General features: G+C 33.8%; 1 protein-coding gene across 1 annotated transcript; it reads right to left on the reverse strand.

Moving 5' to 3' along the window:
* Positions 1-3,640: 3,640 nt before the first annotated feature.
* Positions 3,641-14,305, reverse strand: LOC114738201 (K(+) efflux antiporter 3, chloroplastic). Its single transcript, XM_028926228.1, has 19 exons — positions 14,025-14,305; positions 13,029-13,421; positions 12,172-12,273; positions 11,411-11,491; positions 11,058-11,159; positions 10,054-10,131; positions 9,146-9,214; positions 8,902-8,952; positions 8,550-8,663; positions 8,339-8,440; positions 8,102-8,236; positions 6,903-7,084; positions 6,670-6,805; positions 6,297-6,368; positions 6,115-6,216; positions 5,120-5,281; positions 4,805-4,894; positions 4,540-4,701; positions 3,641-4,237 (listed from the first exon to the last, which is right to left on the reverse strand). Exons 1-19 carry the CDS (start codon positions 14,058-14,060, stop codon positions 3,971-3,973), a joined length of 2,436 nt encoding a protein of 811 aa, XP_028782061.1. The 5' UTR covers positions 14,061-14,305; the 3' UTR covers positions 3,641-3,970.
* Between the last annotated feature and the right edge of the window lie 938 nt (positions 14,306-15,243).

A 15,243-nucleotide genomic window follows, 5' to 3' on the forward strand; every position in this document is an offset into this window, starting at 1 on the left:
AATGACAAGTTTGATAGTTTTTTTTTTTCAAATATGATACAAGAGTACTTTAGTCATTTAATAAAATTTGCAAATATCAGATCAGGCACCACTTCCTTCTCTATTATTTTCAACTCTTAGATGTCTGAATTGAGAAATTTTCCCTATAAAAAATAAAGATTATCTGTCATGATTTATTTACTATTCATTCATCAGTATCAGTATCAATAGAAAACAAATTCAACTATATGTGCCTATTCATTATTTATATTTATGTTGATTGATACAAATATAAAATAAAATAGAATATTTATTTGTTTTTGGGGGAAATTATAAAGAGGTCTCAAATGAAAGGTTAACTATTAATATATCCTAAGAAAAGCAGTTGGAAAATCTACCATTAAAATTCAGGCAAAAGAATCTACCATTAAAATATTTATTATCCAAATGTGCCTTAAATTTGTTTAAGGACTCAAGCCAGTGCAACTCTATTAAAGTTATGTGCAAATACTTTTCATTTTGTGCCTAAAATAAGGCATGCGCAGTTCTTTCGTCTTTTGCATAATGTTTGCAACATATTACTTACATATAACTTATTTTTGACTATATACAAAAGTTTTCAAAACAAAAAATATTTGAATATAACTTGAATATATGTTGTGTGCAGCTGAAAAAGAATTGTATCCATTAAACATGAGCTGCACTTGCTCAATGACTAACCTTTAAACAAATTTCAAGTACCTTTAAGTAATAAATAATTTAATGAGAGATTTTTCAGTAATTTTCCTTGCATCCTAACCATGGCAAAATTAAATACCACAAAATAGCGTATAAACACCATAGGTTAATAGTAAACAGGAGCTTTTAATAACTAAATCCCACTTCTATATTATTTTCCCTCTGTTGTGTGCAAAATTAATTAAAATTATATCATAATTTGTAACATATCAAAATTGATTTCATCCCCATAAAAGTTTGTATTAGAATCAAGTGCGATGTAAAACAAAGTTCTGTTTATTATTTATTATGCACACTTCTATCTAATCTTTATGATTATAATTATAATATAATGGTAAGTGGTTTGCGAACATTTTATTTTATTTTATTTGAAGCATCCCCGACAAGAACTCTTAAAAGTCTACATGGTTTCCATCCCAAGGAAAAAAGGGCAATAAGACTAGCTAAATTATACTATCAAACTAATAATAATATTATTATATTGGCATGAGCTGTCGAATAATTGCTTTTGAAAAAAGAAATTATAAGATGCATATACATTATTGGAATTTACTGTATAGAATTTAAAAAGTATGAGTTTCGATCTTTAATATAAAAAAAAGTAGTTGAGGATTAAATTTGACTTTAAATATAAAAAATCAATTTATTTTGTCTCAAAAATTTATGATTCATTATCTAAAATATTCTTATTGATGATCCACATTAAAGAGATTTTAATTCAGCAGTTATTATGATTAAAAGAATAGTTTAGATAGATTAATTTACATTCATTATAAATAATCAACTCTACTGACATTCTTAATCTGTTAAGTACTAACTCCAATTTTTAATATAAGAGTTAGTTGACTAATTTGAGTAGATTAAGATTATAAATAAATACCTTTTCTAATCATGTGTATTAACTAAAAGTCTAGAACTATCATTCGATGAAATATTTAAAAAGTGCAACTACTACAATAACTATCTTGGAAATAAATAAATAAATATGAGAGATAAAATGGATTAGAGTTTTCTATTTATATCCAAATTGAATGTCAAACTAGCTCTTATATTAAAGACAGGAGATAGTAGCTTTTATAAATTAAGAAATCCAGTGTATTATGGATTCGTGATTAGTAAAAATATATCTTAGTCATTCAATACAATCTTTGTCATCACCGTTTGAATACCAATTTAATTTGACAAACTAAATTTTTATTGAATGTTTGTTTAACTGCTTTTGCTAAACTTGATTTTGCTTCTCAAACTTTAGATTTTCCAATATAAATAAAATGTTAATTTTCTAAACAGTATTTTATAAAATAATCAACGTTGATTTCCCACATAGGCACTATAATAATTAGAAACACGTAAAAAATTTCTAAAATCTTTAGCTCCAATTTTTAATTAATCATTTATTTTCTTTCATTCTATGAAATTTGAACCATTGATCTAGATACGTTAAAAAAAAAATCTCTACAAATAAAGTCCTTTAGTTCATTTTATTTATTTTCACAACTATATTTCCTAATAAAACCTAGCTATATCTTTTTCCTCTCTAAATATTTAAAGATTTTACATAATTAACCAGCCACAATAATTACTCGATGATACCAGGGCTTTCCTATTTGTGGGCCTACATTCCCGCGAACTATACTAGTCGGCTGCTGTTAGCATCAGATACCGGTGGAAAAATTCAAAAAAAAAAAAAAGTAAATTGCATACTGCCACAAAACTTTAGCTAAGCATTTTCAACGTCGAAAACCTCAACTACAAGTGTTGTCCAAGTTAAAAGGATTTGAGCACTTTAAATATCATGTTCTAGGTTTGATCTTTGGAACAGTGTATATAAAAAAAACACTGTTGGGAAGAATTTCCGGTACGGTACCTAATAGTATCTGAGAAATTAGTTTCTTGAAAAATCAAATTAAATTAAACTACAGTAAAATAGTTTAGAAAAATGGGATATTATGTCCTTGCAATAAATTACCATAAAATATCATATACAAAGAGCATGCCAACCTATGCTCTCCGCCTCTCTCCATTCTCTAACCAAAAAGGGCTATGTCGTCTTTTTATAAGAGAACTAGAAATTTCTCCCTGTGCTATGTACGGACTAGTAGATTTGATTAGATTTATAGGGAATTTATGGGGAATAGATAAAAATTTGAATTAGAGATGCAGAATTTATGAAGAATAGATAAAACTTCGAAATTAATTATTTATTTCTCCATTTGAGCCTCCAATTGACATATCATTTAATTATGATATTCTTCATTTAATTTAATATATTCAAATCCCAATTAAGATTCTATTCAAGTTCAAAATTAATTATTAATTTCTTCATTTGAACCTCTATTTGAAATCGCATTTATTTATAATGTCTTCCATTTAATTTAATCTATTCAAATCTCAATCAAAGTGTTATTTAAATCTCATTAGTTGAATATATTTGGATCTCATAATTTCATACTCGATTCATTTTCAAACATATCGGGTATTCCAAGTTTTTAAAATATAATTGATGATTGATGATTAAGCAATACGCCCCTAGGAAAGAAAAGATTAATGTAAAAAAGGATTGAATCCCAAACTATCTTTCAACTTTCAGGCACAAATTCTTGAAATGCTCTAGAACATGATCAAATATTACCAAACTTAAAAAAACAATGAGTCCATTTCAGGACATAAATATAAAAAGTAACCACATATTGTCCCTTGCATTCATTAAAAATTTCTTTTTTTTCTTTTTTTACCACCTCCCATTAAATAGTATTTGTATTACTTTCTACATCACTTCCTCAATAGTTTAAAGAGAAATGCACATGGTACTTCTCTAAATAAATGCTTTAAATCCTTTCTCCTCTAACTTGGCCAATGAATTATTTGAGGATCCCCTTCAGCCAAACAACTTATTTCAAAGCCAAGTTGCCACATCACAATGTTAAGAACAAACGGTCAGCAGTTTCTGAATTAACCCTCAATAGGAAAACAAACAGCTAAAAGATTGCTTGTGATGCAATCATTTAGGTTATACAAAGCAATGTAATCAAAATAAATTAATTTCATCATTTTATATGACTATACAATATGTGGTTTTTGAAGAACTGAAATTGAAGTTGCAGTGCTCTAAAGATCCTGTCTTACAAGGTCTCTAGAACTCTCAAATTTCCTATACATATATGGACAGAGTCTGCAAGAAGAATTCAACACTAAGATAATGGGTTAGTGAAGTAAAATTACCGAGAAGAATCCCTAGAAGCATTAGGGTTCCTCAATGGGTTGATGGATCCACCAGACTCTTCTCTCCTACATCTTGAGAACTATTCATCATGTTTTCTTCAGTACCTTGCTCGCTATACAAAACGCCGTTTCCTTCTGAACTCACTGATTGATTGAGTTCATAATCCCCTTCGGAGTCTATTTCCGTCTGACTTCTAGATGTGGAAGCATGATCTGTCTGGTTCAATTCTGAAAATTCATACTCTGGGGAAGTTGTCGATGTTGGTTTGCAAGCCTCAGTCATATCAGTTACTCTCACCTTAAAATGAAAACATTTCAGTTTCTTCTTGTATTATCATGTCAAGATGATCATGAACCTTGTAAGAAAATCTTTTAACCAAGCAGTTCCCTCATTTAAGGGAAAAAGGAAGCCTCTCATTTAGGTAAGGAAATTAGGAAAGGAAACATAGTACAATCATTTACTTAACATGATTCCATCTCTCTCCTAACCTTACCAGACATATGTTAGACTAAATTCTCTCTCCCATTTCTGGTCCACTCCCATTTTATGCCAAACAAGGTCTATATAGCTTAATCTTTGCCTCAAAAATTTTGGAGTACCTGCAGCGATTTTAGCATATCTAATTCACGATATTCAGAGTTGCTGAGTGCTTCTTGAGCTTGTAGCTCCATGGAATCCCGCATCAGCTGACCCAGAAATGCTACATCATCAGACATCATTCCGAGGCCTTTCAGAAGTTTAGAACCTAGCTGTAAGCTTGTCTGCAGATATATAAATATATATATAATCAGTAATATCCAAGAAAGGTTGATGAAGGGTTGTTTGAAGCCCCAACTATCAGTAGAGGGGGGGAGATCAAAATACCTCTGCATTTTCCAAAATGACATCAGTTGCACCTGCTTTCTTCAGATCCAAAAGATGCTTGAGATCTTGAGCTCTGGCATAGATTGGGATCTGGCAAATGGCATATCATGATAAAGAAAGCAACTCCTTTGAACGGTAAAGAGAATTGAGAACAGAACACTTAAAATAAAAAACAAAAACAAATAAAATGGAATAGAAAATAAATCAGATAAAGATAAACAGGCATTCAGTTCAAGTTTTCGACTTCTCACATATCAACGAGAACTAAATGAACCAAACTAGGAAAAAGGCAGAGGAAGGGGAAGAGATTATTACTGATGGGAAGGTATATCGGAGCCTCTGAACAGCTTCAATTGCCCTCTTCTTTCCAGTGTACATAACCATGATAGCTTTTGGTGAAGAGATGCCGGCAGATTGAAGAACAATTGGACGTGAACCATCCCCATAGAGAATGGGGAAACCAAGTTTCCTAGCCGCCTGCCAAGCATATCAATGATAAAATACATAAAAGTATACTAAATAAAAGGAAGATTAGATTCCAAATTTACAACTTGAAGGGTCAAATGCCACTTATAATATTATCATCCCAAATGGGGGGAGGCAAAGGAGGACGGAAGAAGAAAAGCTAATACAATAGGTGCAAATCTATATATAAAGAGTAGCTGTCTTCATATCCTGGTATGTGGGAATAGCATTAGTAAGGGAAATAAGGTAAATAGGACGGAGTAGTGGTCTACAAATTTACTCTCATTCTCTCAGGTAGCTGCAGCCTAAAACCTGGCTCTGATACCATTGATAGTAAAAAAGTAATATTCAATTCAACGGACACCCAATACAACTTCTAGTATCCTATTGGAAAAATCCCAAAAAAAATACCTTGAACTTCAAAATCTCAAATTAGGAATTACTACAAAAATGTGTTGTCATTTGATTTTCAAGTATAGTTAATTTCTATTAAAGTGTAGTAAACAAGATTGATTTGGAATTTTGAGATTTAAGAGGTATTTTTTGGGATTTTCCCTATTCTATTTATAGACCACTACCCCTTCCTATTTACCTTATTGCCCTTACTAGTACTATTACCACATCATATCCCATATCTCGAGGAAGCTGCTGAAGAGTGCAAGACAAGAAAAAATAAATAACATTGCAGGAAAATTCTTGGAGCATTCTCTTCAAAAGAATATTTTAAAAATTGAAATAGAAAAGAAAACAGAAACAGAGAAATTAAACTTCTTTAAAGGAATGGAGAAAGACCTTTCCGTACACTAGATAGATAATAGGCATACATAGCATTTGAATACACTAACCTTTACCACTGTTGGGTCAAGATCAAAAGCCACATAAGGCCATCCTGCTGTGTCACTGTCTCCTCCTGAAGCCAATGGATTGGACAGGAAATTGGCAAGGACCTCCATATCAGAATCAAAAAGAAAAATTTAGAATCCAGCTCATATACATGACAGATCTGACAATGTATTAGTTGACCTACCTGACCCGTTTGCCCAAATCCAAGGATTACAACTGGTTCGCTAGCGTTGAAATCAATGTCCTCAGAAGCTTTCTGCAGATGACTTTGTACTTAGCCAATGTTACTTGTAATCCAATGCTAACAGGAAGCCATAAGACTTATTTTACTTTTATGTATTCATTCACATTGATGACATTATAGTTCTTCTTTTTGTCCCATATTATCTGCAAATTTGTTTAAGTTAGCCATTTTTGTACCTACAAATTACATTGCTTATGTAAACATTATATTTCAGCTATTTCGGTAACCCAACATGCGATCCAGTAATCATTTTGTGCATGAACTGTTACGAGTAACATAACTTTCAAAATTATGTGCTATGGTAGCAACATACATTTTCAGTATCAAACTTATCATCAATAAATTCAGCAGCTCTTCTCCCAGCCTCATTAAGAAAAGGGGTTAATGCCATTGACAATACAACAACAATTATGAGAAGCTTGTTGAGCTCGAGCGGTAGTACTCCAAGGCTGCATCCAAGACGTCAGAAATATTTTTAAATTAACATATGATTTGATAATCTTTATTCAATAGCATCAGAGGGCATTCAGTTGAATCATTGCTCACCTATTTGCCAAAGAGAAAACGACAAATCCAAACTCGCCCCCTTGGGACAGCAGCAATCCTATTCTTACGCTTTCTTGCAATGTAAGTCCCACACGAGGACCTATTGCTGTTATAATCAACGTCTTGATGGCAATCAAACCTGCCAAGAGTGAAAGCACATTTGGCCACTCTCGGAAAAGCAGCTGAAACACAAAAAATATAAAGAGGGTGGGCTCATTTCATAAATTCATTCCAAAAGCAAGTCAATAATCACGCCAATCATTATTCATCAAATGAAATTCACTCATGCACCCAATTACATGAAAATAGAAAATTCACCTGAATGTCATTCAAGCATGTTTTAAGGATGTTAAATGGATAACATAAAAAGGGCCTATAATCATGCCTCAAGGATGCTAATGAACAAAAATCTTATATCACAGGGCATCAAAATGTACTGTGAGGATGGGACTGAGACTAAAATTCATGTACTGTGTTGTTACTCAGCCTACTCACCCTATCAGTGTCATAAAGACTTTATTTAAGGAGGGAAACAGCAAAAATGGGACTGAAACTGATGGACCAACAAATAATACAGGGGTCTATGCACCAAGAATCTGGAGGAGTGATTGAAAGATTATTTAGAAGGGAACCTGCCATAGGAAGGGGGAGGAGAACTGTTTGATTAAAGAACATGGAGAACAATCTGGCCTCTCAGAAAGCCAGCCTCTGTTGCTTGTTCTTGTCTTTTTCTATGGTCAAAGCAAGTATGTACTGTGGTGTTATGTTTTCATTGGTTTCAATATATATGTGTAAGTGTGGTGTGCTAATTTTTCGTATATGGAAACTAAGTTCCCACTGTATTCTATATCCAAATTTGTACCCCCTGTGCTGTTGTTAGGAGTTTTGTTGCCCTTTTGGTGATGTAGCCTGTATCAAGATTCAATGCTGTGATCTGTTGAGTGTTTGTGTGAGACTGGGCACTGTACTTTTAGGTCTGAAGCTGTGATTCAATTGTAATAATCGATACCGATGTTACTGATAAATGTCTATGCTGTTCAGTATACAACAAGGTTCCTGTTGAATAGCCACACTGTCTTGTGTGAATTAGATAGTTGAAGCTTGCACTCAAGCGAATACATGAAACCAAACCAATAATAACGCTGCAAAAGAGGAATGAAAAGGAATTTTATTTATACCACAAGCAATAGTAGCATTACCTGCATATCAATGGAGGTGCCTGTAGTTAGGAAAAATAACCCAATAAGTAAGCCTCTGAATGGCCTTATGTCAGCTTCAATCTGTGTCCTAAAATTTGTCTCTGCTAAGATTGCCCCAGCCAAAAATGCTCCAAGCTGCATAATGACAGTTCCACACAATTGTCATTAATGATTCTCAGCTATACCGTATCCATCCCAAAATTAAAATTCTAGTACGGGAAAAAGGAAAAGCAAGACCGTATCACTAAATCCCAATTTCTGTGTCACAAGTGAAGTCCCAGCAATGGTAAGCAAGCATAGAGCAACAAAAGCCTCTGAGCTCCTTGAATCTGCAACAACCTGAGTTTAACCAACAGTTTACTGCCTAGAATAAATGAAAATGAGTTCTAATGTTTTTTCTTTCATCTTAGGGAACTAAATGCCTTTTTTAGGTGAATATGATACATACCTCAAAAACTCTCCTAAGAATATACTTTCCCCCAAGGGACAACAGGCCCAATCCACCCAAAGCCTTTAAACTTTCTTGAGCAAGCATTGGCCAAATACTTTCCTGAGCCAAATTCTGTACACACGGATCAGAAAGAAAAGAGTCAGCCATCAATGAATGAATTGATGCATCTGTAAGCAGAAGAACGAATTGAATATAATCTCAAAGTTGGCATTAGGTCATAGTTGTTAGCTGCCTCCCAAAAAAATTCAAGTCACGAAAATTTTCAGTAAGGAAAGAAACAGAACATGAGAAAAAAAGTGGGTTGTCATAGGGACAACAGTTTAAATATTATTCACACTTAACATCTCACCTGGCTCTCGAGTATTGGAAGAACGACCAAGAGTGGAACAACAGCTATGTCCTGCATATAACAGACAGAAACAGGGACTAAATTAACTTTCGTCTGGTCTAACATCCTACTTCTCAACTCAATCTAGAATGTTATACCAGCAAACAATTAACAGGTACATTATAACATATTAAAGGACTTCCATCTTCTACACAGTAAATTGACAAAGACAATGAAGTCAAGCAAAGAATGTGAGAAAAAAAACCTGCAAAAGAAGTATTCCAAGTGTTGCCGAACCAAATCTTGTAGGAAGTTCCCCTCTCTCTGCAAGAAGCTAGATTTATATACACTTCGTAAGCAAGTTAGCCAAATTATTATCATAATGGTTTTTTATGTTTATCACTCAACTAGAATCACCCAAATGTAGAAGACTCGTTATTTTCACCATAGTTCCTTTCAATAAACACTGTACAGCAGAGCAAGAAATAACACATCAAAAAAAGGGACTGCATAGAGAAGGCGACATATCCAAAAATTGCTCACCAAAAGAAAAAGAATCATCGTGAAGCTGTAGGTATAAAGGGGCAATTCACATAAAGATTAAGTAAAGGGATATTATCTTCAAGGAACCGATTATTTCAAAATAGAGTATAAAGGAGGGATATATGGACAGAAGGATACAAAGAATTTCAGCTTTCTAAATCAGCTTGTTATTTTGGTTATATCAATAATGCAAATGAAAGACCAGAATTACTGGTATTCCTATTGAGACTTTATACTGAAATTAGATGCAATGTTGAAAGGTAAACATGACAATCACACTACAAAATCAAGGATGTGCTTGTTCACATTACCTAAGCAAAATAACCCTCCCTCGTTTTGCCTCAATTAAAAATCATTCAATAATATTTTTTGTCACTATAAACAGAGCCCCTGCTTTTCTTTTGCCCACCAAGGGGAGTTTTCTTCTTAGGAGCTCTGAGTATTGATGAATGAAAGTTATAGAAATAGGTTAAAAAACAGGATACTTGCAGAATGCATATTCGGAAATGCAAAATAAAGGCACAGTTATATAGCCTGAATATTATAACAGAACAAAATGTCAGGCGCTTCTCTTCTTGTAAATACAAAGTGATAGAATCAGCTGGTATAGAGGTTCAAAATAACAAATACCTGTAGAACAAATGCAGAAGATGAGAGAGATAGAGCAGCACCAATCACTACAGCTTCATCAACACTCCTGATGTTCACCTACAAACAAAAAATTAGACCAACAGAACAAACTCATGGACCCTCTTCTAGGCCTGTTTGAATACAAAACCTTTCTTGCGAGCTGTAACTTGAATTCCAACTTGAAAACTAGATTCATTGCAGTACAATTATTCAGTTGACAGAAATCCCTTAACTCAAATTTAAAGCACAGGAAATTTCATAACAGAACACAGCATGTCGCCTCATGCTGCACTGTCAAAACTTTGCCAAATAATAAAGAAAATAAAGAATGAAAAAAGTCTTCTACGAAAAAAAAGATAAAAGAGAAAGAGAAAGAAAGAAAGCAATGTTTGACATAAAAAAAGGTCAATAAGCTAATGAAGATGGAAAAATAACAAACACACACACACATTGTTAACTAGAATCAAGTACAATGTCAAGGAACCACTTGCCCTATATAGCTCAAGCCCCTCGTAAGGGACCAAGAATAGATTCTATAACTCTTAACAGCATGAAATCAAAGCCTATTAGTCAACCCTTGAGGGTTGCGCGATCACCAATGCATCAAATGAATCTAGTTCCACAGTTAAAATTCAAGGACCCCAGAATGTAATGAACATGATATGAGTCATCTAAAATATGTCTCCTGTCTTGAGTTGTCTCATGAGAAAGAGCTAAGGCTGTAAGGCATACAAGGGAACCCAAGATAGTAAATTGTCAACTAGATGCTGGCTTGCAACCATCAAATAAGTTACATCAGTTATATGCATGCGAGTATGAGCAATTAGGTCATTTCACCAAAGTCTTCCATTTAGTGGGGTATGGAAAAATGAATTAAAAACCATTCCATTAACTATGCTTTAACACAGAAATCACTTGAATAGCACTATATTATTTCGTCTTTTAGTGAAGAAGTAAGGACATTTTATTCCAAAATAGAGACACAAGAGAGAGAAAAATCTTACCAGATCAGACCTAGAGTGGAAAAGGAACTCCAAAATTTTTGTACCAATAGCTCCATTTGGTGGAAGTTCAAAAGCAGTGAATGCCAAAGTAGATAATGCGACCTTCAAATAAGTTTTACCCAAAAACAAAATAAGGAAAAAAATGGCAAACAGATAGGGATTGTTTAATGTACTGGTACTTTCCTCTCAGTTTCTAAGACAATCATAAAGCATGCATGAAATATCAAGGTCTTTATCTATGATAAAGAGAATATTTATAAGAATTCAATCCCTAATCGATGAATGAATTCAATAAAATGTCTAAAGAAAATATTTTTGCGGGCTCATTGATACCCTGAAAGTGCCATACATACCTGAGCCAATCCCATTCCAAAGGCATATTTGGCAAGAGCTTTCAGACGTGCAAGTGAAAGCTCTAAACCCATCTCAAACAGCTGAAAAGAAATAAGCAACACTTTAGCAAAGTAATACAGTGTTTATACGGGTTTTTTGCAAACATGACAAGAATACAAGTTGCTCTATTCATCTTTAAGATTCAGAAAACCTTCTTTTAAAACCTCCAGTCATATTTCCACATGCATACTACTTTTCAAACACCATATTAACATAATCCAAAGTTTTAACATCATGATTATACAGGCAGAAGTCATTGTTCAAGACCCGAAAAAGGGGGGCAAACAAAGAAAAAAAAACTACTTCATACCAATCACTATGAGTTACAGGGCCTGTGAAGAAAACGAATTGATTAATTTAAATGGAAATTCACAGCTGAAGCACATACACAGTCATAGAAGCTATATCTATTGATATAGGCTATATAAATTATGCATAAATACTTCCACAGGATAAATCCTCCATGAGACACCCAATAAAGGGAAATTACTATAAGTTGACCGCAGTGTCTATATTGAATCCATCTTCCAACACCCATAAGGAGATAGAATAGCAAATGAAAATAACTCGATGTTGACTTCACTTTTTAGTAATATCAGCTCCCATGCACTCTAGCATGCTTTTCTTGTTGTATGTATCATTATTTCAGTGCTTAAGTTTTTGATAACAACTAATCATAAACAAGAACATTGAGACCTTAGGTAGCTGAGATTTATCTTACCAAGAAAAGGATGCCCCATTCAGACAAAACTTTAACATCTGTTAGGTTTCTAATTAAACCAAACTGATTGAGTACTACTCCAGCAAAGAAGAAGCCAAGAATCTGAAAACAGAAATCATTTTTTTCAGTTATGTGTATAATATGGAAAATAAAATTGATTATATGTATTAATCTCAAAAATTCCATATATATATAAACTCTCAACAAATTATCACTGCTATATCATATTCGAAATCTGAAGCATGCATGTTGATGGAAGTTATATTAATTTTGACATATGTTTCTATACATTCATCAACTTTTTTGTATAAAAGGCATTCTCATTTTTTGCATAAGCATAAACTAACGGCAGCATTAAATGCATTAGTTCCCATTGACTCCTAACCTGTATGCTTTGTATTACATAGAACAGTAACTTCAACTTCAAGGTATATAAACATAATTTCTTACGTTTTTAGGTCCATGTAGCGATGACCAAGTAATGGGCAAAAAATGAATTCACGCACAAGCACATGAGAGACTAAATAATAAAAATAAAGCATAAAATCTCCAGTAGGCCATGCAGATTAACACGGTCATTACCAAATGCGTTATAGAATTAGCTGTAGATCATAAAAATCCAATCCACAAATTATGCTGCTACTCATTAAGAATGAAGTCATGCATCTTTCTATTCTGGGTCTATGCCATTTTCCCAACATTTTGAACTGGTAAAATTGTCGGCCAAAAATAAATAAATAAATGGTAACATCAATATGGGGATTCATGTACATAACAATTATAACAATTAAGAATATGTAATTTTGAAGAGCTGAATCTATTAAGAAAAAATAAATAAAAGACCAAGAGATTCTTACAGGACTGGCTTTAATTAATTTGAATGTGGGTACAATCAAGACAGTCACAGCCAAGAATGTAAGAGTATCCAATCCTAAATCATTGATGACTTCAATAGCACCCGCAACATCATATGCCACATTAGCCCGCAACCCCTCCCAGTGCCCTGGCCGGTACTTAGAGAAATAGAACCCTTTCCAACCAGAGAATGAGGATGCAAAGGAACTTGTGTTTCCAAAACAATTTTTTGACACAGAAATTCCATGACTTATCCTGTTATTAACTCGGTGGGATAATAGTGGTGGCCCTGGTTTGTTATCTGAATATATCATGAAAACAGAATTTCTACAAATTGATGAAATAGCATGATTGTAAACCCAATTTGGACTCTTCTGTTTGGTTCTATCATAGCCCTGCATGGAAATTCCAAGGAAATGTTAGAATGCCTCAACTATTCAACTATGCACATTTAGCAGCAAGTTCATATTAGGCAATTTACACTGTGAATACCTGGCTTATACAAATTTTACTTGAATATACATTGATCTAAGCAGCAATTTCCAAGTTTAAAACCTTTAGTTTCCATTGTTTCCCATTCCCTTCAATGTGAAGGATTGGAATTGCAACTCCTTGTAGTAACAAACACTCAAGAACTCCCTTTCTACATATTAACCACAACGTTTAAAACCAGACTAACGGATATCGGCATTAAGCAACAGGTTCATATTTAACCGTTTACAAATGTCAATTGCGGTTTTCTCAGAGGAAACCAAATACAGGTCATTCAAATTAAATTTGAATAGACATTAGATTAAGCAGCAATTTTGAAGTTGAAAAGTCTTTAATTTCCATTCTTCCCCTTTTAACCTTTCACTCGGAGGGAACAAAGAGAAACATGGAGAAAAATGTCATAGCTCCGTATCACAACAAAACCACAAGAAGCACTCATTTACATTAAGAGCAAACAAAGTCGAGACAGACCACAAACAGAGTGAAGAACAATATGAAGATGGTACCTTGAAGCTTTGGCAGTAAGCAAGTGACTCCGTCATAGTGATAATGCTCACCAAGCTATAGAACACCACGGGAAGAACCTCATTTGCAATCCGTTGCTTCACTTATTGATACCCGGCTTAAAATTTAAGATATTTTAGTTAAATTATGAACTCCTTGATTTGACTGCCCCTACCTTGCAGTTGCAGAACCAAGGGACAAAAAATCAAACCCCGAAAGTGTGGACGATAAATGAACACGAGCAAGCAGCAAAAGACTTGAAATTTTTGCAGAAAGTGAAAGCGTTGCAAAAACGAGTTGGCTAAATATATGTGGAGCAAATGCAACTTGTGGGCATCAATTGAAGCTGATCTTTTTTTAACGTCTAGCCACGGTGGTGAGGATAAACGATAATCATGGACGAGAAAGCAAGAGGGGAATTTTGAAGCGCGACAGCTACGTAATGCCTACGTGGCCGTGGGATCACATCCAACATGGGATGGGGTTATCGGGTAAGGAAATAGATAAAGTACCATACGAAAAAAATGAAAGACGCATGCTGAAAAGTACAAATAGGAGTAATACATCTCGAAGATATTGGCTAAAAAAAGATTGTTAGTTTTTGAAAATATCCAAATTTTAAATATTTTTCATGCGACATATTAGTCTGGTAAAAATATATATTATTGACAAACTCAATTATTTTTATATATTTTGGTATCTTTTATATGAGTTTTGTCAGCTTAATTGGTCCTTTTTTGCCTTAATTGATTTATTTTGTTTTATTTTGAATTATTATTTTATAGGGGCAAAATTGTCATATTTTGATTTAATTGTGATTAATTGATTTTTTAGGACAATTAATGCTACCTTATCCTTGAATTTTGCTTGCAGGTTCTTGGAAGATTCAAAAATATAAAAAAAAAAAGAAAAGAAAAGAAAAGAAAATAATAATAAAATAATAAAAGGGGGAGCAAAACGTTGCGTTTTGCTCCACCCCTAATATATAGTATTATCTTCTTCAATTAGGAGAGGCAGAGACGAAGCGGCGCTGAGAAAGAGAGACACGCAAGGGAGGCGCCGAACACACACACGAACACGCCGAACACACACACGCAGAAGGGGAGAACAGAGTTGGAGGCGGCGAGAGAAGAGAGAGGTCCTTCCATCGGTCCAGTCCATCATCACCTTCCTCTGTTTTCTCCAATCAACAGCGAGCAGAACGGAGGACGAAGCAGGGAG

The sequence above is a fragment of the Neltuma alba genome, unplaced genomic scaffold (genome assembly GCF_004799145.2).
Source record: "Neltuma alba isolate B1F8T4 unplaced genomic scaffold, ASM479914v2 tig00002809_pilon, whole genome shotgun sequence".
In the NCBI taxonomy this organism is placed as follows: domain Eukaryota; kingdom Viridiplantae; phylum Streptophyta; class Magnoliopsida; order Fabales; family Fabaceae; genus Neltuma; species Neltuma alba.